Source organism: Rhipicephalus sanguineus, chromosome 5 (assembly GCF_013339695.2).
Source record: "Rhipicephalus sanguineus isolate Rsan-2018 chromosome 5, BIME_Rsan_1.4, whole genome shotgun sequence".
Classification (NCBI taxonomy): domain Eukaryota; kingdom Metazoa; phylum Arthropoda; class Arachnida; order Ixodida; family Ixodidae; genus Rhipicephalus; species Rhipicephalus sanguineus.
Genome location: NC_051180.1, coordinates 78,556,562 through 78,584,095, shown reverse-complemented (window position 1 = coordinate 78,584,095; position 27,534 = coordinate 78,556,562). Strand labels below are relative to the sequence as shown.

Sequence of the window (27,534 nt, the reverse complement as noted above, 5' to 3'; positions counted from 1 at the left end):
GAAGTAGGCTGTGAAGCAAACTCACACACCGAAATTCATGTATAACTCCCACCCCAACTTCAGCTCCAAATTTTCGGTATAGCTTGTGCGGAATATACGCGAAAAAGTACAGTACTTCAACAACTTCTAACTGTGGAAGTTAGACCAACCACTCTTATGATCCATTGTAAGGGCACATCACGTTGTCACGATCACGAAAAAAAAACGGGTGTGGCCCTAACATGACTTTATATGGTACACACAAGTGAAATACCGAAGAGGGGAATGGCTGCTTGCCTTGGCAAAAGCTGCAGCCGTCATTTGCACTCTGCCCTCGTCCGAGGCGTATATCTTGAGGTCGTGACGGAAGGTGCTGTGCAGGCGTAGCAACCCCAGTCCTCGAGTCCCAGCGTATTCACCTAAAGTCGGTCAGCGCATCATAAAATAATAACAGCACAATGTAGCCCCCTAGTGGTTTGTCCAGACAAAAACCATTCTCAACGTCACGGCACCACACAATCAGATCGAAGCGTCTAATTCCAGGCTACAATGTTCGACACTTGCGAGGTTACATAAAAACTGCTGATGCTATGGGTCCATGTCTAGCGAGTTACTTTCCGAATTCTGCGACATTTAATGTTTCTGTCAATTATTTGAAAAATATTTCAGTGGCTGAACAAAGTGACAGACCCTAAGATGTACTGGTTAATGAGCTTTGACGATACCAATACAGTGCGCTATCGTTAAACGAAACCTGAAGGGACTAGGAAAATGTATTCCGTTTAACAGGAGTTCCGTTTACTGAGAGAAGAACATCGGTGTGGAATTCAAGTATGAAACCAATCATATTAGAAGCAGTTGTTCCACTTTAAGCAGAAGTTCCATTTAAGGGATTTCCATTTACTGAGAGTTTACTGTATATGCAAGCGCTTGGGAAAAAATATGAATCGCACCTTTCAGTTGGCTACGCTGCAGCTGTCATAGAAATGTAACACACCGCGAGAAACGCATTCAAATGGAGCCAAACTCTGCGGCAGTGCACAGAATCCTTCAAATTTGTAAATTTCAACTGCTCCTCCTGCCCTGGCACAGTTAGGGTTAAGCTTTTGGCATCTTCCAGCGAATTAGTTTTTCCACCTTCTTGGAGCTTCCCTGACAATACCATTCTACACTCAAACCTCGATATAACAAACACTGATATAACGAATTATTGGATATAACGAAGTAAATGAAGAATAGTCTTGTCATAGATATAGTGTTACAAATAAACGTTTATAATGAATTTTCGGATATAACAAAGTTATTTTCATGGAAGATGTGACTTTGTTATAATGAGGTTTGAGTGTACATATGTTTTCCAGTACGCTAAGCACCTAGTCTTGCCATGCTTTATATGGCAGGTGCTATCATGGGCAAATTACCAAATTACATAAAACTAATGAAGTATAAGCTAAGACGCCACTTTTAAGAAATACATCAACCATGTGATTTTGTAATGCATCACTGGCAGATTGATGTGCACCCCAAGCTTAGTACACAAGGGCTGACGATCAGATAAATATTCCACCAAATAAGAAAAGCAGCAAGTAAAGAAGCCTTTGCTAATTATGCTAATTTAGTTCATTCTACACTGGCACATTGTGTCTGCATGGACCACTATGAAGGCTAGGGTATTAATCTCTGCCACACAGATGACAAGTCCAGCTCAACAAAGCGATTTCCAACTGCTTTTTGACAAGTACAGCTAATCGCATCATTGTCGACAATGTCTTGAACATGCATATTGCTTGCTAATGGTTGAATGATTTTCTTCAGGTGACCACTAATGGCTAGAAGAATCATTTACCCGATGTTACCTGAAGATACACTGGGACTGTATTTTGTCTGAATACCTAGCTCATTTTATTTTGTTTCTGCCAATTTGACTGACCTCCAGGAATGACATCTTTATTATTTCTTCTTTAGAAAATTGCAATATGAAAATTAAAAAAAAAAAAGCTGTGTAAGGTTTACGTTAAGGTGTGACAAATGACGCTGCAGAGAGGCTTGCTTGCAATATTGCAATATCGCGATGGCCTCGATGATATCATCCTCCCTTACCTAAGTATATATTGGATGCAAGGAGATTCCTAAGCACAGAAGAACCTGCAAGGCTATGCTACTATTATTGCACCATAAATGAACACTAGCCTTGGCATTATGTATTTGCAGCAGTAAGCATACATGCTCCCTAAAGCTGTGAGATCAATGTCCGCATGTTGACTGTTCACAAGCCTTTTTTTTCATTGAAGGCTTGTGAAACTAGAAATACAGAAATGTGGAACGTTCCTTACTTTCGTACTAATTATGGTTTTCAGAAGCTTCGATGTACTCTTCCGCGAATCCTAAATAATTACATTAGCAAAGGTGTAGATGTGTCTCATTTAAGTGTCGCTGAACTAACGGCTCTTTTTGTTGTATAAACAATGTAGCAATTATTTGGGTTCAGAAGATTGCAGCAGGTTTCTTTGTTGTATAAGCTATGTATAAAAAGTGTATGATATTGTGACGTCCTTTCAGCTGCTGCCATTGTTCACAAAGGGGGCGGAGGATCCCTCAAGCCGTCATTACGGCTTTTCCCTCCGCCTCCTGTTACACTGTACCGTGACGAAATAAAGCAATCAATCAATCAATCAAGTAATTAGAGTGAGAACCCGCTCATGGGCACTCAGCATAAGATTAAAGAAGAACAAGACAAACATGTAAAATGTAACTCTTTCCTTGAATGCCTCACCATAGGGGAAGCTTTGTCATTCGCTAAATCATTTAAGGCAAAATGTGTAATTTAGGCACAATACATAACATTATAGAAATGCTTAACAGCAGCCTTCTAGAAAAAAATAGTATCTCGGCACTGAGAGCTACCACTACCTGACAGAAATGACCACTCGTAGTTAATACTAATGTTTCGACAAACAAATTCATCTAAGCAAACCTCTAGAATGGTTCTGGTCAAAGAAAACTATGCAGATATTAACTTATTTTTTAAAAGACACACATTTAGTCATTGCTGAAGAGCAAGTTTTAGACATAGTATCTCAAAGTAAAACATGCTACACTAAGTATACAGATACTTCAGCGTTAATGAAGCTAGGGAAGCATGAGAAAGGCCTTTTGTCATGCTCACTCGTTTCCTCGATCGAAGCCGTTGAGAATGGTTGATGGCATTCCACTATTCACGAAGGGCGTGCGAAGAACAAGCAGCAACTGAATATTTCAAACAAATGCTGGCAAAGTAGAAAAAGTGCGCAGTGCGCTGATGCAAGGCCCTCACTCGCTCACCATCTAACTGTCCACTGCCAAGCCAGGTGGCTTAATTATTTTGGTGATTAATATCTTACATCCATAAACTGTGATGTAAGCTGTAAGGAACACTATAATGAAATAATTTCGATACCCTGGAATTTTTCAAATGGGCGTCTAAGCACACACACAGTTATGTTGTTTGAATCAGTAATTGAAAAGCAGAACCTATGGCTTGGAATTGAATGTGGCACATCATGTGAAATAGCAAAGCCCTGTAGCACAGCACTGTCATGCTGTATTAAGTGCTGCGCTAGAGGAAAAATCGCAACGTGTTCTGGCATCAATGCTGTTGAAAGCTCAAGTGCTCAATGGATAATTCGTAGTTTTCTGCAACAACAAAAGTTTCTCATTACTTAGGCAGTTAAAAGTAGAGAACAAGCGTAACTCTATGAGCTATTCCCCTCGTAATATGTTAATTAACAGATATAGATTCCAATGGCATAATATTTAGCCATGTTTCTTAAAAGGGCCCCGCAACATTTTTTCAAGTAATCGTCGAATGGCTTCATTAAAGGAGCTTATTGCCTCAAGAATCGATTTGCACAAAAAATTTTTTAAATCCGTGAAGTACGAGTAGAGTTACAGGGATTTGCCGCACGCCTCAAGCGGTTTCTGTCTCCTATTGTACAAGCGAGTACGCTGAAAACTACGCAAGCAGTGGGATGACAAGGGGGCAAGAAGATGCCTCCCTTTGTCAGCGCGTGCCATGAACAGGATCACTTTCTTTTTTCTTTTTTTTCTTTTAATGTGTGGCTTACTTTCAGTGTGATTGCAAGCACGCGCGCGGGCACGTGGCGGCCTCCCGTGGTGGCCACGGTAACTATGCAGCTCACGATGCTCAGATCAGCCAATGGCCGTGGACTCTGGGTCCATGGCATGGTCATTTGGGTTTATGGCATCATTTGTCGAGAGAAGAAGGAATGATTTCTAGCTGACTTTGAGAACTAATTGTAAATTCCAGGTCGCGTGCTGCGCTATAATGTTTGGCTTGCATGTTCTCAGGAGCATCGATCGGCAGCATTTTCTGACCATGCTGAAAAAGCGTTGCAAGGCCCCTTTAATAATGACCAAGAAAACATAAGGCCCCTAAAATCCCCTTATCCACTGCCTTAATTATTAGCCATAATCAGGTGCACTTAACTGCCCAAGTGGTTCAAAACACTGAAGTCAAATCCGGTGAGTGTGTACCTCCATATAATTTCGCGAGTGCTTGAATGTAGCACTAGTTTTATGTACAAGTAAACTGGCTTCTGTTTCCATAGGATATTGCATTCAGTTATAACCTTACGTTTGATACGCAATCATCCTTCTACCATTATAATGTCATTCTCTAAACTCCTGCAGTGCTAGAAGAGTCCCCCGGAGAGCGTAAATGCAATTTTCCATTTCTCCGCAAGTTTTCAAACAATACCGGTGCAACTGGAGGCTTACTAGATGCCTTGGAGTAAGCTGCAGTTGTGTGAGATGCAGCAGCTTCATTCATTGCAAGAAAGGCTGTATTTCAGTGCCAATGATTAATCGATTAATATATTATTACTGGCAATTATTATAAGTTTTTGGCTGCTACTGCCTAGCTGTAAATAACATGCTGAATCAATGGGTATGAGCTGGAGAGAAGCAAGTTACCCCTTGACAGAACTTCGCATGGCTGTTAAAGCAAATTATTGCGGAGCGGATTATTCATTAACTATGTGAAAAGATAACGAGGTACATAGTAAGTTCACATGTGCGTCAGACTAGTGAGCTGCAAAGGCCTTGCAGTAGCACAACAATCAAGCAAAAAACAAAGAAAAAATACAGCACAGAGAACAAGCACACATCAGCGGCAACAAAAGCCACAGCAGCAACTGGTAGGAAAGGTGACAACACTTTGGAACAAACAAGAACAATCATAAAATCACAGCACAGCTGGACGAGTTCATGAACACATGACAAGGACTCGTGCAGTACTGTATTTACTTAAAAGGCTTTTAAATTAGACTTGTTCAGCAACTTATTCAGCAAACTATTTAGGGAGATTAGATAATAAGCACTTAAATTAAAGACTTGAAAGTACAGCAGACTTGGTATTTGATAAGCAGCAAGTGACTTAACTTAAGCTTGTCTTTTCATACACCTGAGACAAAATATCTACCTTGTTATGGCTGGTTCAGCAAAAGTTGAGAGACGAAGCATGTACTATAACTGGCGTCAGTTCACACGAGAAACTGTCTCCAAAAGAAAGCAGCGGGCTCTAGCATCAGCAATAAATTACTAGATGTAAATGTGCTACGAACCATTACACCTAGCTCCTGCTTAGACTTATGAACCCTTTGATGGTCACTGCCATTCATTAACATCACAAAGCAACTGCAAAATGCTGCAGAGTTAGATGTGTAAGGCACACATTAAATCTGAATATTCTAGCCACATGTAAGAGAAGGTAATGGTTCAAAGCTGCTGCCATCTATTGGGAAGAGCGCTCCTGTCTTAGGGCACGCTGGAATTACCAGCTGGATGATTTTCCGCTGCCCTTATTTTCATACTAGTACAGGCTTCCAGTTAAAAAACCCCATACATGGGATGCAGCTAAATCGTATGTAAAATAGTATATACTTATTAGTAACGACTAGAAAGTAGAGCAATAAATATTTCTCTGTACTGCTGCGAGAGTGTGGCATCATGTATTATACTAACATGTCTTACGAATAAATCATTTCCAACAGCAACAGCAATAGATTTTAGAAGCCCGATAAATTTTATATAAAACACTTCAAAAAGCCTCACCATATGTTACTTTGCATATTGGCACTTATTCATTGTTGTTTTAATTTTTCCATAGAGCACTTTTCATGTAAAACAAGGTGCCTCCCACTCTCGGTGCCGTTTTTATGGCACAGGTGGCAATGCTAGGCTGGTAATCAGACGCGCACACACCAACAAACAGTAAGGTGAATTTTCATCTAAATTTACGTTCATAGTACACTTCAAAAGGTGTGAAGTAGAACTGAGGCAAGATGAGAGCTTGCTACCAAACGAACTGTCAGAAATTCACTCCAACACAAAGCTAGTGCTAAGACACGGGTGGGGGCTATTTAACGTTTTTATGATGAAAATTCAATTTTAGTATAATGAAGGTCAGCAATACAGTTGCTTTTCGAGTAAGTCTGTAACCCTCAAAGGGTTAAGATACCTCTCAAGCATGAAACAGTGGCTTGAATCGATATAATTTTTAGCACAAGCCAAAAATTAGGAGACATTCAATTTCAAAGAACCATTAAAACTAGCCCATGCCTTCAAGTTAATGCCGTTAAGAGATCTAACTAGAGGTAAATACAGTAGTTCAAAGAAGCAAGGTGAATGCTGGAAAGGGGGCAAGCGAACACAACGGTCTTGTAGTACTGGCACACTCTGGGGAAAAGAAACAATGATGCGACTACAAATCATCCAGGTCTATGGGAACAGCTCTCGGGTAACTAGCATATGTGGGCTACAGATCAAGGCAGAACTCCAGGAGTGGCATCCAATGGGAGTTACAACTACAAAAGCCAAAATGGAATACTATTTCAGTCAACAGAAAGTACCCAGGGCCACATCGTTTGTTAGTTTCAACCTTTAACTGTTTCCTCAATGTACTGAGAAATTCATGACCCCACCATTATCAGCTTATGGCTCTCACAGAGATATATGGCTATTTTTTAAGAACATAAAATTTTGAAGTCATTCAGTCAATGTTCCAAAGCAACTAATGCACTGTGGAGACACCATAGTATGGGCGGGGGCAGTTTCACATTAATTTCAACTACCTTGGGTTATTGAACGTGCACATATAAGCACACAATTGTTCTTACCTTAAAGGGACACTAAAGGCAAATAATTTATGTCTGAGTGAAAGGTCAATGTGTGAGAACGTCTAAAACATCAATAGTATCAACAGCAGTGATACAGTATTCGAGAAATTAAGGTAAATGTAGGACACGATGCGTGCCGCGAGTGGGACATTTCGGAAATGATCCCGATGAAGTCAAGGAGTCTCGAGTACAATTAACCACTACTAATCAAACCAGTTAAAATAAAAAAAAGAACCTTCCGTGCATCACAAGATGTAATAAAATGCTGCTTGTTCGTTACTGTTTGGTTCATGGAAAAAAGAACCTCTGGGCGCTACCATGGGGAACGGCGCGAGTGGTTCAAAAGTTCCGTTTTCACCGAGCTGCGCGTCTCAGTGGTAGTTTCGGTATCGCGTACTGCTGCGTGTGCTTGGTTCTCGCTATTTTCGCCCCAGTAGATACTCTACTTCTGCTGCTACTGGCCAAGCTAAGCTCCGTTACAGTGAACTATACAGTTTCAGAGTGGCCCGGGGCTGCATCTTTGCAAGATTGATGGCCGCTGTTGCGCAAGAAACCGTAGCTTCGGCGGCCGGGCACTAAAGGCGGGCGACGTTGGGCATGGCAACTGCTACGTCAGAAGGTCTGTTCAGGCGGGTTATTTGAAGTGCGCTAACGCCGTGCAGACCACACAACGATGATTTTCTTTCAAAATAAGCATTTCCTTGGCACGAAACAAGCACTGCAAGGTTTCTGCAACGCTATTGCAACAATCAACGTCGACTTAATATTTGCCTTTAGTGTCCCTTTAAATTGAACCAATGAGAATACATTTAGGAAAAAAAAAATTGTGGGCTTTTACGTGCAAGAACTATGGTACAATTATGAGGTGTGATTATGAGGCGCACATCATCATGAGGCCGTTATGGGGGAAGCTAAAATAATTTTCACTACCTAGGGGTTCTTAATTGTGCACCTGAATCTAAGTACATGCAGGTTTCTTGCATTTCATCCCCGTCGAATAGTGCCTGCTGTGGTTGGCGATCGAACCTGTGACCATGTGCTCAGAAGCAGACCGCCAGAGTCAGCAACCCACACTGGCTAAAGCAACTGTACATTTCAAAATTTCATAGCATTCTCACTACTATTTTGACTTAACACTCAGCTTTGTTTCCTTTCTCTTAGTGTACTATGGTAATTAGGTAGATGACTAGTTATCTGTGCCAACACATTACACTAGCTGTGGAACTCCCAATTATTCCTCTCGATGTTAAAAGAACTGGCATCCGCACTAAATGAGCCAATGTACTTGTTTTACGAAACAAAGTAAGCCAAAAAATGTTTCCATGACAATTGTGTGCCTCCAACAGCCATGCACTCAAGCAAAAGCAGAAACAAACTTATAAGCAGATAGAGGAAATTGGCAACAATCAACTGTTTGAGAAACACTGCCCTGGCAAGGGATGATGAAATGCCAACAAGGGCGCGCTTATGTTCTGATGTGACCCCGGGTGCAATCATAAGCTTCCACATGCTGTGGGAATCGACTAGAGTTATGGAGGGTAGGAGGCTTCATGCTGGGAGCTCCGCAATGTGCCAGTACCAGCGAGACCGAGCTGCCAAGCGTACCTTGTCCACCTGGGTACATACATCTGAAGACGCGGCCCAGTTCTTCGGCCTGTACCCGGCCCGCTGGTGTCAGCTCACCTCCCCACTTCAGAATGAGTACCAGCGAGGGTTCCCTAGGGTAGTCTGAATAGGAACAATGGCCACAGCTGAGAGAAAAAGATTGTAAGCAGAAAAAAAAAAAACAGAGGTGAACAGTAACTACCCACGTAGGCTCCACTACGTCCCGCCAACTAGTGCATGGTGCAGAGAATGCCAAGAGTTGTGTCAGCCAGTCACGAAAGGAAACTAGAAAAGGGTTCCTCCCATTCAACACCTCTCTAAAAATACCGACTATATGGAGGTGTCCCAAGATGGTTAGTAGCACACAATGTTTCAGCCTTTCCTCCTTCTCTGAAACATAGAGTTAGATATTGTTGTTGAGTGTCTGATGTGAGTCACAGCCTTTGCTGCACTGCACTGAAGTAACGAGGGGAAGTGCAGACTAGGGTCACCATAAATGCGCAATTTTACAAGCTCGTGTGTTTATAACGGTACAAAAGGGTGAGGAAGTAAAATGGTGTAAGTGAATGCATGACACATTCAAAAGAAGTCAAGTTAAGACAGTGCCCATTGAATGCAAACCTTTGAGCAGTTAGTAAAGTACAAAAAAAATTGGACCATCTCCCCGAAGGGAACGCTAATGGAAGCAGCAGCGTTGCGCACGGGTGGCGTCACGGGTTGAACGGCGCTAACGCGGGTGCTGCGGTGAGCACTGGAAGATTCGTTTGAAGCGAAACTCAGTGTAGCGTTTAGTGGTGTAAACGTTTGTTTGAAACGCAGACACGGGAGGCAGCCGGCAGCTGCGGCGCTCCGGCGGGTGAGGGAGAGAGTGACGTACGCACGCACCTGCGAGGGAAGCGTGCGAGGGGTGCGTGACGTCAACGCCCAGCTGCAGCGTGACTTACTTGGCACCGCTCCAACACCTGCGCCGAGGGAAGCGCGTTGCCTCGCATTTGTGCGGACGGACAGCGTTACACAGGCTAGTCAAAGAGCTGCTACGCATCTAAAATATACGAGATCATCAATGATGCCCACCAGATACTGGCTGTTTCAATCAGATTTGTAAACATTGCAGAGCCTAGCCTATAGGAGCCATGATAACATTCTGGTTATGTTTCTCTAGCTCTGTTGCGGGCGTACATATTCTTAAAGCAGTATTGCGCTACTAACAGCATGGATAAACAGTTAATATATCTCGAGCCTGTAATTATCGCCTTAGTTCCTACTAGAGCTTTTCTGAATATATCTGCACCACTAGTGCATGAAAACTTCCAATTAGCTGAAGCAAAATAATTCTTGGCTGAAAGCACAACATTGTTAATGTGACTAAGGTACATCACGGAACACAAGTCTGAACCTCGCATAATGAACAAAGGTATACAGTCAAACCCCGATACAACGAAATTGACGGTGCTCGGAAAAATGTTCGTTGAAGCGAACATTTCGTTGTAGTGAAATCGAAAAAAATATGGCTGATCTGAGCTTAGAACCGAGAAACTTTTCTTTCCGAAATTCAAAAAGTGTCTGCTGCTTCCTTTGCGTCCCCAGCAGCGTCACGATGCGATTCTCATTTATGCATAGCGACGCCACGTTGAAAAGCACGCAGAAACAATGGCTTCCGCGAACGAACCACAGAGGCACGGTCGCGCAGCACGAACTGCACAGTTGCACTAATACGCTAACACTAGCTATCCGCCGACAACGGCGAGATGCAGGCGTGCTATCGCGGAGCGATGACTTACGCCTTATTCTATGCTATTCTTATCATCTACCACTCGCGGCTGGCTGATCCCGTTGATAACACGGACGAATTGTTGCTCCGACCACCGGTCGCTCTGGCCAAGCGCAAAAAGCATGAAAAGCATGGGCACTGGAAAAGGCATCATTCCGCAATTGCACCCCAGGGCTGCTCGCGTTGATAACGCAGATGTACCGTCGCTCTGACCACTAGCAAAGCGCGAGAAGCATTGGAAAGGCATCGGAAAAGGAATCGTTCCGCGAATGCACCCCAGTGTGGACAACTGAGCTTTGGCTTCGGATTGTCTGCGACTAAGCAACTCAAGCCAGTTGCGAAAGCAGGGCAGTCTGATCGCCGTCGCTATCAAGCAATGGCAGCCCCCATGCTCAAAGTCAAGGAGGCATTGGCTCAGTCGACAGCGGTGGTTTCTGGTGGTGCCAACACACGATTTACACTTTGAATTCGTATTTTTATGTTCTAAAATGCATCAAAATGTCCGAGATAGTGTTTATTCCACAATAAATTTAATTTTTGAGCCCGGAATGGCATTGTCAAATTTCGTTGAAGCGGAACGGCAGCAGAAAAAGTGTTCGTTGTGGCGAGCATATTTATGCATTGACTCCTATGGACTGTTGACGGGGAACCGAGAATTTTTCGTTGTACTGGAAATTTCGTTAAAGCGGAGTTCGTTGTAGCGGAGTTCGACTGTATAACAAATTATTGGATATAGTGCAGAAGGATGTAAAGAGTCTCTTGCCAATATAAGCGTGCCATACGTATATGCTTATAAGAAACAAACGATACAATGAAAACTAGGGGTGTGCGAATATTCGAAATTTCGAATATTTTTCTAATAGTGTTTGCTATTAGATTTTGATTCGCACTGGAATTTTACGATCTGAACTATTCGAACTTCCCAAAAACAAATACAGTCAACGTCCGATTGAAAGTGACCCCTTCAGATTTTTGATATGCTTCACCTCATTACATTCTCATATTGCGGCAAAGCTGCCTTTCAAGCTCGGATACGGTCGAACTTAGCCAAGAGACACTCGACGTCCGATTGGAAGTGGTCCCTAGATTTTCAGTATGCTTCACCTCATCACACCGTGGTATTGCGGCAAAGCTGCCTTTCAAGCTCTGCTACGGTCGCAAATGTACTAACTCAAGAAAACGCTGGTTCCGACATGGAGATGGAAGGTGTGGCAGAGGTGGGGGCTCAATTAATCCTGATTTGGACCTGAAATTTGGGCAGGAAGTCCGAAAAATCGGAAGCTGAAGCTTTTTAGCATCCAAAATTTCAGATGTTCTTATATACCTATGTCTACGAGGCAGATTTGGAACTCCGGACTTGAAGGGAGCACACCCTTGTCCGCCACATCAGTTGGGCTCCCACAGAAGTTGAAAGAGGAGGAGAGGCTGAGGAAATGGCATCTTTGCCTATCGCATGTAAAGTGTTGTCAGCAACACTTTGGTTGCACCAAATGATGTACATAAATATAATTCGGACTCTACATTGCCTCATTCTTGATAAGACAACTATGAAACACCACCCCGCCAGTGCTTCATCAACCTAGCGAAAAGAAACACTTTCATGTTGCTATCTCATAAGAGTATGCTTACGAATCCTCTCTAACTTTTTCTTCTGCAATTTCGCTTCGAAGTATTCGAAAAATATTCTAGAAATATTCGAGAAATATTAAAAAAATATTCTATTCGATTCGCACTCACACTTCAATATTCGAATTCGCTTCGCACCCAAAACTTTGCTATTCGCACAGCTCTAATGAAAACTATTTCTGCATCAGATGCAGCTTCAATGGAATGTAGGGTTGACTGAGGGTCTAATTATTTAAGCTTGCCTTCATCGCTGCTTGAATGCCGTGGCCTTCCTTTCGGTTGGTATTTCAGCTGCACCTTGCGGTTGATGCCAGAAAAATGTCCATACCTGCGCATGTATGATCTCAGTCATGAGAACGCACATTTAACTCGGAGCATCAGCGCGCTAGTAACAACAACACAGAGCAAAATAAAAACTCTTACATTTCAAGAACCGATTTCAGCTGCTCCAGCTTCACTTTGTTTTCTTCGACTTCAGGATCAGACTTGTGTTCAATTTCACTCAGAAGGAAGCGTGATATGTCCAAGATCTCCTGCAAGGTTTACAAGAACAGAGAAAATTTACTCAGATGCTATGCCTACTGCAAAAAACAAAAATTAAGAAAAGTGAATTAAGCGTTGCCACAGGCAACCACTAGTGGCTATACAGTTGAAACCCTCAATAATGAAAGCCCTCAAGAATGAAATTCTCGCGGCAACAAAGAAATCTGGCGTCCCCAGCAGACGTCTATAGAGTTCGATGCATTTGCCCCCTCTCGACAGCGAAGAGATTTTAAAAAGCACACCCACAATAACGAAAGCTTCAGGTAGTGATCCGCAACATTTTTTTTTTAACCCATGAGCTAGATTGGAACCCAAAAGTTTGGAAATTGCTGCACTGCTCATTCGACAAGTCGGGCACATACGTTTCCACCAACAAGCATCGGCGCGACCACTGCTGTTTACATTCAGTCAGATAATGGTAGCATTAAGACTTCTTTTTTCTTTGTTGAGAATAGCTTTTTGCTAATGCCTCTGTTGGCAACTACCAGGGTTGCCACTAGTGGCTAATTTTCGCCAAATTGGCGAATTTGAGATGCCCGTGGCGACCTAAAATTATGCATGGCGACATGGCGAATTTTTGGCGATTTTCGGCTTATGTCTCGACTGAGTTGTGTATTCTATGCTCATTGTCCTCCCAACGAATAATCGACATTTTTTTCTATTTTTCTTAGTTTTGAACTCAACAGTAGAAGGGGCACTTTACACGTAATCCAGTACGTCCATTCTGTTTCCTATGTGGATCGCCTCAATTAATCTAGATCCCGGAAGTAGTGGTGCCTCCCCCAGCAAACTCCCAGCAAAATGTAAGTCAGCGGATTGCTTCGCGTGCCGCGAGGCGGTGGTGTTAGAGAAGTTCTTTAGGTGCTTCAAGCTTCTCTAAAGTTTTGCTTCTGAAGTGGCTAGACGACAGGTAGGCCGTGTGTTCCGACCAGCTCCAACATTTATCATAGCTTGTCGACTTGGTCACTGCTGCAGTGCCCCCCTGTTTCTGTTTAAAGTTTATTTTTGTTATTAACATACATTTGGCAGACCAAGAAGTCGGCTTCTCAAGGCAGCCTTCAGAAACTGCACCGAGGCGAATGTGGAGTGTAAGCTTGACTGCACAGAAAGCGTGGTGCGGGCGCTATAAAGGTCACGCAGTACATTTGATGAAGTTCCTTCCGTTGCTTTGTAATTAAGTTGTTCGATTATTAAACGTATGATTGCACTGCAATGATATTGTTTAATTTATCTTAAGGAAGGCCGCGCACGCCATCTCTACCTTTTTCTAGCGACTGCTTCGCTCTGTATTCGCGTCAACTGAAACTAATTCCACCACAAGCTTTTGGTATGAGGCGCTAGCATTCACGGATGCTGCTGGCGTATGCTCTGTCTCAGCGCTCGCCATTAGAGCCATCAGGATCCTGACACTTCCGATCTCAAATGCCGAAGCGCAAAGAGTCTTTTCTCATGTAACCTTGACTGGCACGGAACTTTGCAATAAGATGAAGCTGGACCTTTTGGAGTACATCTTAGGAATCAAATGTGGCCTTCGTTTGCACAAAAAGGCGTCGATAAACTACGCTGTTTCGGAGGAAGTTCTTCGCCAAATGATCGCGAATTATCCTGGGGCTTCCAGCATTTAGCAATAGTGTCCTTTCCGTGATACCCGGGATGTGCGCCGGTGTCAAGTACCTAGGGATATTTATGGCCGTGAGGCGAATGCTTGGCGTGTGTGCAATAAAAAATTATTTACTCAGGTATTTTTCGCTGTTCTCGGCGAGCATGTGCAGTAAAAACAGCTGCTATATACCATTTTACATTCTTATATTTAGAGAGAGAGAGAATAGATGAAAAGGAAACGCAGGTAGGTTAACCTGGTACGAGTGACCGGTTTGCCACCATTTAAGTTAGTATAAAAATGGGCAGTGGCGCCCGGCATCATATTAGTTCGTACTCAAAAAGTATAAGAATCACTAATGATTGGTTCCTTGAAGGTACCAATCATTAGTGATTGGTACCTTCACACGAAGTTTACCACACTTTCACCTTTACAACGAGCGGACTGCGATGGAAGGATATCATGAGCGTTCCATTCATAAAGGCTGGTAATCCTTGCGCGAACAAGCCCATCTCACGGCTAGTCGGAGAACCAGACGCCCCAAGCACTCCCTAGGTAAAGCTGGCCATGCCACCGACATTGGAAAACATTAGTATAATTTAGGATTTATGGATGGTACTGTATTCTACAGGGCTACACATAATTTTCAATTTTTATTCCTCGGCATGACACACATATCTAGAGTGGCGACTTTTTTGGCGAAATCTGAAGAAAAATGGCGACTTTTGGCGACTTTTTGCTCGTCATTTGGCGAAATTGACAGGAAAGTCAGTGGCAACCCTGGTAACTACGTCTGCACATGACGTTTTATGTAATGATCAGGCACAAAGCGTTCGGCGACGACGCTATCATCGAAAGCGTGCGCAAAGAATATGAGTGTGACGATGAGCGTGAGGAAAGCAACAAAAAGCAAGAAAGGCAAGTAAGTTCACGTGAAGCTCTTGATGCTTTTGACATCACTTGCACTTTTCTCGGCACCCATGACGATGACGAAGCTATGCAAAGCTTATTAAGCTGCGAGGCTCGAGCCATCATGCTCTTTCAAAGCAACGGGAAACAGAGCAAGATCAGCGACTTCTTTAAATAAGTGTTGGTTGTGCAAATTAATTGATGTGAATATTTTTCTATTTTCGTGACAACGAAATTCTCATGAGAACGAACAAAAATTGCTTCCCTGGTGATTTCGTTATTGATGGGTTCGACTGTACTTGTAGATTACTCTTCCAGAACACACTCATTATTTGATCAACGGAAAATGATGAGTGATCAGTGTAAATCAGAATGGAATGCTAACGTTATTTTTTCTTCTGAGTTTGTCACATGTCTAAACCTCAGAGCAAGTGAGGTCAATTCCTTACGTCACAGATTTTATCGTTCCTTCGTAGAATCAGGTCATTTTTCTGAAGAGAAGAAACAAACATACAATAGCCTAACGAACCTTTCTTTTGTTTTAGAATTCAACTTAAGTACTTCAACAGTAATTACTTCACCTACAACCTGAAGAATTAGCTTCTTCTGACTCCTCCCCAAAAATTTCCTGCCTCTTCTCTCCACCCCTCTTCACCTTAAAAAGTAGACCGCTTCATGGGTTTTACAAAAATGACAGTAAGCGTTGCAGCTTTTCACTTCAGCAGTAAGAAACCTACACAATGCAGCATGACAACACACACACGAAACGTTTTAAAAACATCAGGGGAGAGGCTGTTCAGCCAGCTTTACAAAGAGCTGGCTTGTCTGCCACCAAGTGAACAAAGCTGCCACTGAGAAGATACACCTCCAAAGGCCGAGATGTAAACCATTGTTAGCCATGGAGACATTTTAACTAGAGCAATGCGAATAGCAAAATTTTGGGTGCGAAGCGAATTCGAATATTGAAGTGTGAGTGCGAATCGAATAGAATATTTTTAGAATATTTCTCGAATATTTCTAGAATATTTTTCGAATACTTCGAAGCGAAATTGCAGTTAGAGAAGATTCCTAAGCATATTCTTATAAGATAGCAACATGAAAGTGTTTCTTTTCGCTAGGTTGATGAAGCACTGGCGGGGTGGTGTTTCAATGTAGAGGCCGAATTCTATTTATGTACACAATTTGGCGCAACCAAAGTGTTGTTGACAACACTTTACACGTGATAGGCAAATATGCCCTTTCCTCAGCCTCTCCTCCTCTTTCAACTTCTGTGGAAGCCCAACTGATGTGGCGGACAAGGGTGTGCTCCCTTCAAGTCAGAGTTCCAAATCTGCCTCGTCGACGTCAATATATAAGAACATCTGAAATTTTGGATGCTAAAAAGCTTCGGCTTCCGATTTTTCGGACTTCCTGCCCAAATTTCAGGTCCACAACAGCATTAATTGAGCCCCCACTTTTGCCACATCTTTCATCTCCATGTTGGAACCAGCGTTTTCTTGAATTAAGTCATTTGCTACTGTAGCAGAGCTTGAAAGGCAGCTTTCAAGCTCTGCCAGGGTGTAATGAGGTGAAGCATATTGAAAATCTAGGGACCATTTCCAATCGGACGTTGACTGTGTCTTGGCAAAGTTCGACCGTAACAGCTGCAAAGCTGCAATACGAGAGTGTAATGAGGTGAAGCATACTGAAAATCTGAAGGGGTCATTTTTCAATCTGACGTTGACTGCATTTGTTTTGGGGAAGTTTGAATAGTTCGAATAGTAAAATTCCAGTGCGAATCGAATCGAATAGCAAACACTATTAAAAAAATATTCGAAATTTCGAATATTCGCACACCCCTAATTTTAACCCTAATAATCACTATGGAAAGGTTCCTGATGGTGAAGACAAGAGAGCTAGATAACAAATTGATAAGGAAAGCAAGCTAGTCAAGGCAATTAACTGATACATGCTATTGTATTCCCTATGACGACACTTCTAGCCTTTATTTTGCCACAGTTATCAATCTGCGATACACAGTACGGTATTCTGAGGATGAGGAAGTAAATTAGTTAGCTTTTCATAATAATATCTGGAGTTTAACGTCCCAAAACCATGATATGATTATGAGAGACGCAGTAGTGGAGGGCTCCGGAAATTTTGACCACCTGGGGTTCTTTAACATGCACCTAAAAATCTAAGCACACGGGCCTCAAACATTTTCGACTCCATCGAAAATGCAGCCGCCGCGGCCGGGATTCGATCCCGCGACCTTCGGGTCAGCAGCCGAGCGCCATAACCACTAGACCACTGTGGTGGAGCTTAGTTAGCTTTTCAATTGAACACCGTTTTCAGGTGAACCAAATCTGTGATCTCCTTAGAAGCAACTTGCTAGAACTTTCGAAGAATGAACTGCCAATATGAGTCATCCTTTTCCTAGTGTCCTTCAAAGGGGCACTAAAGAGCGAGCTTATTTCAGCTGCATTAATACATTACGTTTGTACTACAATAATAAGAAAAAGCTGCTCTTACTGAAGAAAGGCTTGATAAGCAAGAAAATACTCAAAAATAAAAAGTTCGACAACCCAGAAGCTAGCATCTCTGTAGTAGAACGTGATAGTGTAATCGGACAGTGTTTGTATCACCTTCCCAATCGCTAGCCTGCCTTCGCTTCTCAGTGGATACCTAAACCTACAAGAGACCTACAAGGAAAGCCAAAGTGCGAGTGCCATCTGGCTCTTCCTATCTTTATTTACATCTACCTCAAATTTTCGCTCACGGACAATGCTGATTTTTCGCTCACAACCAAAGACACTGCTGCCACCGACATTGAACCCGAAATTTCTTCAAAATGAGCTTTTTAACGCCATCGCGTTGTAAGCAGCTTGCCGCGCCGGTCGTGATTGCGTGTGCTTAGTTATTTCATGCCTACAGCTGTTGGTGTTAAAAAAATCACATACGTTGATTACATTTCTGTGGATAAGGCCGTCCTAAGCTCCGCGTTTCTATCCATCGACTAGATCGCGGCTGAGCGCGCCAATTTTCGTGCTGCTCGTAAGAATTGAAATAAAATTCTGTACCACTAAATATTTTGCCGTTTTTCCTGTTTTTCGGCTCTTACGTTTCCCGTCTCTTACGTTTATTTCCTACTGGAGTTTTGAAAGTGATTTGTTGGTCGAATTTGATTTAGTGTTTTTTTAGCGTGCCTTTTTGAGAAAACGTGTAACAATTGCTCCTTGCAATGAGAAAGAGGAGTAAAATATGCCACATGCCTGCAGCTGCTTTGGCTTCTTCAATTTGATGTGGCCATCCTTGAAACCTCCATAATGCTCGAAAAGCTCAAAGAACCTGCGAAGACAAGAAACTTGACATGGGTACAGCACAGGGCACCAACTCTGAAATACACAAACTGATCAGGATGTGCTTACTTTGGGTGCTTCACCTCCATTTTCATCTTTTGTTTAGGTGTGCGATCCCCATGGCGGATGACAGCGATGACGCATCTGAGTTCCATCCTGAACAGCAAAGGAGATTTGCAAATATGTAGCACGTTCTCATACAGAGAATCAGGCCAAAAACCAGATGTGACCCAATAACAATATATACACATTATCTATAGGAACTGAACTAGAGAATGTGAATTGAGGTAGTCAAGCTCAGGGCATGAAAATCACATAAAAAGTGAGCTTACTAGAGTGATCATGCATGTAGAGTTTACACAATTTGGATGCTAAACTGGTGTACTTAAGCGTCTCCAATCACCTAGTGGATCACACGTGCAGCATCTCATACTGGTTTTTCACTAATAATTTACCAAACAACCACCCCCACGTTGTACTTGTAGTTGCTTCTTTCAACGGTTGCTTGAAAATAGCGGTTTAAGAATGGTAGGTTGAAATGTTGCCCGTTAATAATGCAGCCATTGTCCTCTGTCTCTTCTTGGTTCTTCTCGGTTCTAACTTTGCACCGCGTCTTTCAAGGAGCCATTGATTGCCTCGGGAATTCTGCATCAAGCTGTCCACCGTGGCCACACCGCATAGTAAAAGAAATTTAGATTATCAGTTCATTTCACCACAAGAAAGGCACTGAAGACTTTAGAAGCATTCAGCATTCCTTTTTATTTGCCTAGGTCAAATGGTTAGGGAAACCCATACGAATGTACAGAAACAATGCAAGCATTAAAAACAATTCCAACTGTTCCTTGCGCTCAAACATCTAAAGGTATGGCAGTGACAATGCCATTATAGACGTTACACATAAGCGATCTGAGGGCCGATAAACACAACACTTGTGCTGACAGTAACATGTCCACAAACATTCCACAATAGAAGCCTGCTTTCCTGCGCAGTTCTGCCATTATGTGGCTGAGCTAGCTGTGTGTTGTAGGGCAAGAATGCACCTGTCGTTGTTTCGGGCCACTGTTGAAATATAATGCTAGGCTGCTTGTGGAGATAGGTTTGCGAAACGCTTACCCTACGAGGCGACCGTGAAGGGACGCGACGTTCTCCACTGCCGCAGCGAACAAAGACGCTACGGCCGGGTTCGTCGACTCCGGCACGGCGCCGAAAAGGCACTCGAAGCAGGATGTCAACAAACAACACGGGTTTATTAACCCAAGATGCCGCACAGTACGACAGTCACAGGCTTGCAGGCCGTAAAGGGAACTCCGCAAGACCGATCGAGTACGCTTGCCAGCGGCGCTACGACTATCACAGCAAAGGGCAGCAGTCAAGCATACGAACGAGAAGCCGCCTGCTAGAGCAGCGCGTCAACCTCTCATGCTAGCCTGAGAGCATCTGACGCCGGCAAGCCCGCGCTAGACAGAAGCGAGCTCAAGGGGGAAGGGGGTTGTCACTGGCAGGCCAATGAGGAACGGCGTTGCGCAGTGACGTAAGCTAGCTTGGTGGCGTGAGCATGTGAGCATGTCCAGGCATGCCCGGACGCGTGCCCGCGCGCCGGGAAGCCAATGCATGGCTCGCATCACACAAAGAGGCCTGGTGCTGCCGCCGTGGTCACCACTGTTGATTAACGGCGGTCCCCGGTGCTCGAGCCGCGCGGGGCCAACACACGCGCTAGCTGGGGAACGAGGCACCAAAGGGGAGGGCGCGCTCGATTCCCACATCCTTCATTTCTTTTCAGGTAGATTACGGCTTCCAGTGTAATGCGAGATAATCTTTTGAGCTGGACTAATATCACAAGTACATACGAAATGTTCATGCTATATCTGCAAAACTAGATTATTCTTGATGCTTTGCTCACAATGATCATCAGTGCAAAAGCTTCATATCTTACACAGATCATTCAAAAAAATTAAACTGTCATTGACTATCATATACACAGGTGGTATTGTTACCACGGAAGCAATTCTAGAAGTAATGCTGGTACAAAAGGTAAATATGTTAGTGAGACTGCCAAATTTAGCATCCGTATGAGTGAGTGCACTTTGTCTCACGTAGTGTCACATTGGAGGCATGGTCCTAGACAGCAAAATAAAGCTTTACTAAAGAATGCTGACAGTGATGATTAGTGAAGCCATCGGCCTTGATCAGACTCCCAGCATTTACTTGAGGTAAAACGAATTGTTTTATAATAAACAGAAATACCTACGCAGAAAACACTTGAACTGAAAAATAGAAATAACACAACCTTTAGCATGTCTGTGCCAATAAAAATTTGAATCATATCCAAAATCCTAATAAAATCGCAGATTCCGTTCCATGCAAGAGAATATGGAGACATGTTTTCACACGAGTTTTCCTTGCTTACGGCAATGAAACGCGTATACAGTGGAACCCCGCTGATACGTTTTTGAGGAGACCAGTAAGAAATCAATGTAAGAGCCAGGAAACCAGAAAAACGAAAAAATATTTAGTGGTACAGAATTTTATTTCAATGCTTACGCTTGAAAAAGCCTTGTAATTTGCCTAGTGCATTAACTCATGCCCGAGCAGCATGAAAAGTTTTTGGAGCACCTGCAGTATCCTTTTACCTTTTAATTATCCTTTTAATAAATATAGTGCCATCACGGCCGACACCCTGGCAAACGATCACTTATGGCGATACCTTCGAGACAGTGTTGCCGGATACGTGTGATAATTTAGCACTTTTGGCATAGTGTCAGACCACCGTGGCTCGTAGTAGATGGTTGAATGCCTCGCGAATGTGAAAGTACCGCCGAAAGTGATCGTCGAAGAAAGTGACCCCTGTTCCACCAACACCTACATTCTTACGGTCAAAAGAGGCCAGGCTGCGTGAAAAGTCAACATGGCCGCTCTCTTCCACGGTCACTCGGATAACTCCAAGCGTACTTCGCGACATATCATACGGGACCGGTCCCACAGTTACGACGTAACAGCAGGGTTCTACAACATTTCAAATTAAACATAATTAGCACAGCTTGCACTAAGTTGCGCAGAGCTGAGTCAAAGCAGAGCCGGTGGGCACCTAGCTGGTCCTAGCTTGGCTAGGCTTCATGCCTTCTCACCTCTCTCTTTCCCACCCCTTGCCATACTATACTAGTATACATGGCTATCCTTGCTCTTCTTTTAGGGGTGAAGCACCTTAGGGTCTCAGCGTGTCGGCATGTATCGTCGTCTGCTGTCGTGACGGTCCACTTGCTTGAGCACAAGAGAGGGGGACACCGTCTAAGCGCTCGCCGTGTGGCGAGAGAGAACGAATGGCGCGCATTGACTATGGAAATGCTCTTTCTGCGATGAACGCTGAACTACCAGCATGCAAGGAATGAGAACGCACCCTCGCCCACGAGAGACAACGCCGACGCAGGCAGCGTCTGCTAACGAGTTCCTTGATGGAAAAATTCACAGCATATCCACGGGCTGAATGATGATGAGTGGGGCGAAGCTCCGGAGGAAATCATCGGTAAACCGTGAATACTCCGAGCGAAAGTGAAAGCGTGCCAACAGCGAGCGGATTTTATTACAACGGTCCCCCTAGCGTACGTCACCACACTAAATCAAACGATTGCCTTCCACCAATGACACGCACCATATGTGAATCTTCCGTGAATTCTGCCCAGTACATCATCAATGACGTGAGATCGGGCGCAATTATACTAAAGGGTCGATGAGAGTCATGGCGACTTGCAGCGCACTTTAATTTTACATGTACGCTGTGAATTTTTATTGTTTAATCACGCACAGGAGAAATCCCACACAGGCACTACCTTGGAGGTCAAAATCCAGTGCCTCAATACCGTATAAACGCGTGTAAGGGCCGCACCCCGTTTTTTTGAAGTGCATATTCTAAAAAAAAAAAAAAAAAATCCGCGTAAGGGCCGCACCCACACTTTCCTCAACCAATACGTATTCAAAATGCGCGCGCGCGTAAGCTTCTAGGCGTAGTCGATAGATGGCGCAAGGAAACGCAACCATCATCATCGTCACCAGAGTATAAATATATATTTTTGGATTTTATTCGTGTTAAGATGTTCGTGAAGTGGGCTAAAAATTTTAACCTTTTTATTAGTATTCATAGACCCGCCAACTAAAGGTTAAAGCAGGATTTTATCTTTAGCTTCTCACATCTCTATACAAACGCGCTATTGGCGCCATCCATATCGGCATTAGCATCACCAACTTTGGCATGGCGTTCGCGTTGTTCGGTTTGTGCAGTTCAGCTACGGTCCCTAGAAAATATTCTAGGGACCGTAGTTCAGCCAGCCATTTGCTGTAGTTTTCTGCACTGTTCGATGACCTTCGTGCTAGCTTGTTTTCTACACGGCGTTCACGTTTTGGCAAGATGGACAAGTACCTGAATAGCTACACTGCTGGCTATAAGTTGAAGGTGATCGAGTATGCTCTCGAGCATGGGAAACATGCCGCCGGCAGAAAATTCGACGTTGACGAGAAGTGTGTTCGACGTTGGTGTGCTCAAAAAGAAGCCTTGCGAAACACCAACAGCACTAAGCGCGCTTTCCGAGGAGAGCAGTGCAAGTTTCCCGATTTGGAAGAAGACTTGCTCCGCTATATGACTGAAGTGCGGAATGATGGTCTTGCACTCACAACGGACATGCTGCGTGTGAAGGGACTAGCCTTGGCGACTGTACTTGGGTGGATCCTATCTGCGTGGAGCTCGGTGTCGACGGACATTGTGTCCCGAAGTTTTAAAGTCACCGGGATATCTAACAGCTTGGATGGCACGGAAGATGACTGCTTGTGGGGTGACGGCGCTTCGCAGCACACCATCTCATCTCGGACTCCAAGTCTGAGGACTCGCCGAGTGACAACGATTGAGCACGTATGTCGCAAGAAATGTCGTATACTGCAATAAACGCTCTTCGTTCGCTAACTGGTGCGTTTTACTTTAAAAAAAAAAATGTCGCGTGTATGGGCCGCACCCTGAAAATTGGGCCTCATTTCTCGAAAAAAAAAGTGCGGCCCTTACACGCGTTTATACGGTATACGGGGTGGTCAGTGAACGGTTGTGCAGCGCGAGCAGTCGGTTTTTTCAATCAAGAAACTCGCTAGCAGACGCTGCCTGCGTCGGCCTCGCGAGGCGAGAAGGGGGGGGGGGGGCTTTACCGATTGGTGCTCGCCCGTTGCCGATCGGGCGAGGTGGCTACATACTACTACTATATTACTACAGAGGAGGGAACGACCCACCATCCTAAGGAGCTTCGCCCCTAAAAAACCGACTGCTCGCGTTGCACAACTGTTCACCGGCTACCCCGTATATATAGGCACTGGATCTTGACCTGCAAAGTAGTGCCGGTGGAAGATTTCTCTTGTGCGTAGTTGAACAATAAGGATTCGTAGTGTGCACGTTAACTAAAAGCGGACTGCGGGTCTCTGTGTCAAATTTTTCCTCTGACGTTTGAACAATGCTTGTATATATCTTTATTGCATTGTTTTTTTTTTCTGCCAGCACCGCAGCCTCCTGTTTCGAATTTATGTTATTGCCAAATTCTAGAATGTTGTATATCTTCACCAGATCTTGTGTTCTGTTGCCGCCCCTGCCTCTTGCCTGATGTATAGGGGGGTGAGAACGTAGTCAAGCGGACAGTCGCTTTTATTCTCACCCCCTCCATTAACTTTGTATTGCTGGAAATAAACGTCTTTCATTGCCCATTAGCAGTGATTTTGCTGTGGGAAACACCAGTTTACACTGCATGCTTCAGCCCCTCCACAGGTTTCACGTTAGTGGAGCTGAAACACCCTTCCCTACATGCTTCGCCCCTCCCCAATTTTTTGTGTCTCTCTTTCTATCTCTCTCTCACTGTGTCTATATCTTTCTGTTTCTTCCTTCCTTTCTTTTTTCCCTCCTTTCCCTTTCTTTCTCTGTAGTCGTTCTCTCGCCTTCATATTTTTCTCTTTCTTCCCTTTCTTTCTATTTAGTTCTCTATTTCTCTTTCTCTATACTTGTTCTCCCCTCCCCCTCACATCTGTCCTCCTCACCATCACTTCCCTTTCCCACTCCCTTGCTATACTATACTATACAAGGCTATGCTATGCTCTGCTAGCGTGCTTGGATAGCCTAGTGATTACGACGCTCGCCATCAGATTTTGAGGATGCGGGTTCGAATCTCGCTTCGCCAAGAATTTCTCTTTTTCTATATCTTTCTTTCTCTCTCTCTCTCTCTCTGTACTCATTGTCTCGCCCATCAGAGTTATTGCATCCCACGCTGGACAAATTGGTGCACATGTCCCGGGAGCGAAGCAGAAGAGGACGAAGAGAGCGTACGCCAGTTCATGATGATGATAATTTTCTATCTACGACACACGGCACACGTTCAGCATAACAGCTCTGCTGTAAACAAAATGCGGTTTTACAATTAGAGTTGACTTTGCATGGAGTACCGTATTTACTCGAATCTAAGGCAATGTTTTTTTATTGCGATAGCAATTATATGGACAGTCTCGGCTGGATTTTGCCGTCGCCGTCGCCGCCGTCATGCACCGTATATGTATAAGTATGTATATATATATATAAAAGCCCCAAAGAAAACTAATTCAGAAAAATGCTTCCGAAGCGCGGAATCGAACCAGGGACCTCTTCCTCCGCAGCGAGTGGCGCTAGCCACTACGCCACGAAACGCAGATCCTCCACCGTTTACCGCTGGACAGACTCAGAGACGGCTGCGCTTATAAGCGTTTCTTCATTACCAGCGAGATGGCGTTAGGAGCGCGACAGGCGCATTTAAAAGTCGTCGGCGAGCTCGCTTGCTTCTTCTTATACTTGCACAGGGAGAACCTTGCCCGCTGTCTGCTCGCGCGGTTTTCTTGTGCTGAGGGGAAGAGGGATGTTTCACGCTTTCACCGTGATGTCCGCGCTCATGTTACGGAGCGTACGAAAGCCACTCGAGCTCAAGGGACGCCGCTAAACGAACAAACAGAAGATGAGCGCGAACTATCAAGTGTCAATGCTCGACACTTGAAGCACGCTAGTTTCCTTCGCTGCTTCGGCCGCCTTTGCAACAGGAGCGCTGTTCAAACTGAGAGTATCCATTGGCGAGCCTCACTTCATATAGCATAAGTTTCTTGCTATCGCATTCATTGCTTCGGCCTTGCGGCGAAACTGTGACTTTTTTTTGAAAAAACAATGTGCGAAAGTGGGGGGGTCGGCCTAGATTCAAGTACCATGATTTGACTGCAGCCACCACCTACATAAAGGGCCGGCCGTGCTAGCGGCATGGCGGCTCACCATGCACCGATCTCAGGCTACCGTATGCAGACGGCTCTGCGTGCGCGTCCGAGGCTCATTTTCGCGACATGCTACGGCAGCTGCATGGTGACGAGGTCGCTCAGGCTTAGTGGCAGAGTGGTGGTCTTCATGGCTACTCAGGCCGACCGCATCGTCTGCTTTGTACTGTCCCTTGTTCCGAAATCTCATAGTCCCATGTTCATGCAGTGAGGGTCGTCGAGCTGGCGAGATTTCACGCCGGCAAAGGTGGGCAAAGGTGGATCGGGTCACGTGATTACGGCGCCGGCAAATGCCACGCACTTTGACACCCTCTCTCCTCCTGTCGCGTGACGCGGAGGTGGCAGAGGTGCGAGCACAGAATTGGTCAGTTTTCTGGAAGCGATCGTGCAGTGTAGTCGTGCCTTAAACATGTGCTCGCAACCTGCATTCGGCCTGCATTCGAGGTAAGTTTTCTTTTTTCCTGGCCTTGCGATTTCGGAGGTCGGCCTGCAATCGAGGGCAGCCTAGATTCGAGTAAATACGGTAACTACGGGTGTGCGAATATTCGAAATTTCGAATATTTTTCGAATAGTGTTTACTATTCGATTCGATTCGCACTGGAATTTTACTATTCGAACTTCCCAAAAACAAATACAGTCAACGTCCGATTGAAAGTGACCCCTTCAGATTTTCAATATGCTTCACCTCATTACACTCTCGTATTGCGGCAAAGCTGCCTTTCAAAGCTCCGTTGCTGTCGAACTTAGCCAAGAGACAGTCAACGTCCGATTGGAAGTGGTCCCTAAATTTTCAATATGCTTCACGTCATCACACCCCGGTATTGCGGCAAAGCTGCCTTACAAGCTCTGCTACGATTGTGAATGTATTAACTCAAGAAAACCCTGGTTCCAACATGGAGATGAAAGATTGGGCAGAGGTGGAGGCTCAATTAATGCTGTTTTGGACCTGAAATTTGGGTGGGAAGTCCGAAAAATCGGAAGCCAAAGCTTTTTAGCATCCAAAATTTCAGATGTTCTTATATATCGACGTCTACAAACAGATTTGGAACTCCGGACTTGAAGGGAGCACACCCTTGTCCGCAACATCAGTTGGGCTTCCACAGAAGTTGAAAGAGGAGGAGAGGCTGAAGAAATAGCATCTTTGCCTATCACGTGTAAAGTGTTGTCGGCAACACTTTGGTTGCACCAAATCATCTACATAAATACAATTCAGCGTCTACATTGCCTCATTCTTGATAAGACAACTATGAAACACCACCCTGCCAGTGCTTCATCAACTTAGCGAAAAGAAACACTTTCATGTTCCTATCTCATAAGAATATGCTTAGGAATCCTCTTCATTTTGCTTCGAAGTATTCGAAAAATATTCTAGAAATATTCGAAACATATTCGATTCGATTCGCACTCACACTTTATTATTCGAATTCGCTTCGCACCCAAAATTTTGCTATTCGCACAGCTCTAATGATAACATATTCATAGAGGACCGTTGCTGAGGCTACACACTTGCATGTAGCAAAGTGAGCTCAGTGAAAGCACTTGTTGGCGAGTGTACTCTGCAGTGAGTGTCACTAAACCCTTGTGCCAAAACTTATGAATGACACTAACAGTGAAGTGCAGTCACGCAAAGAGACACCAAGTCTGCACATCTAAGTGCGGTATAAGGCAGAAGCAATGACAAGAAGGACC

General features: G+C 44.2%; 1 protein-coding gene across 1 annotated transcript in view; it reads right to left on the bottom strand.

Moving 5' to 3' along the window:
- Positions 1-27,534, bottom strand: part of LOC119393820 (inositol hexakisphosphate and diphosphoinositol-pentakisphosphate kinase 2-like) — a gene marked incomplete in the record, with an annotated part of 70,396 nt that overhangs the window by 34,051 nt on the left and 8,811 nt on the right. The window contains 7 exon segments of the mRNA XM_049416380.1: positions 277-398; positions 3,146-3,190; positions 8,760-8,877; positions 12,394-12,484; positions 12,580-12,689; positions 18,460-18,535; positions 18,616-18,702. Of these exon segments, the coding sequence (XP_049272337.1) occupies positions 277-398; positions 3,146-3,190; positions 8,760-8,877; positions 12,394-12,484; positions 12,580-12,689; positions 18,460-18,535; positions 18,616-18,702 (649 nt within the window).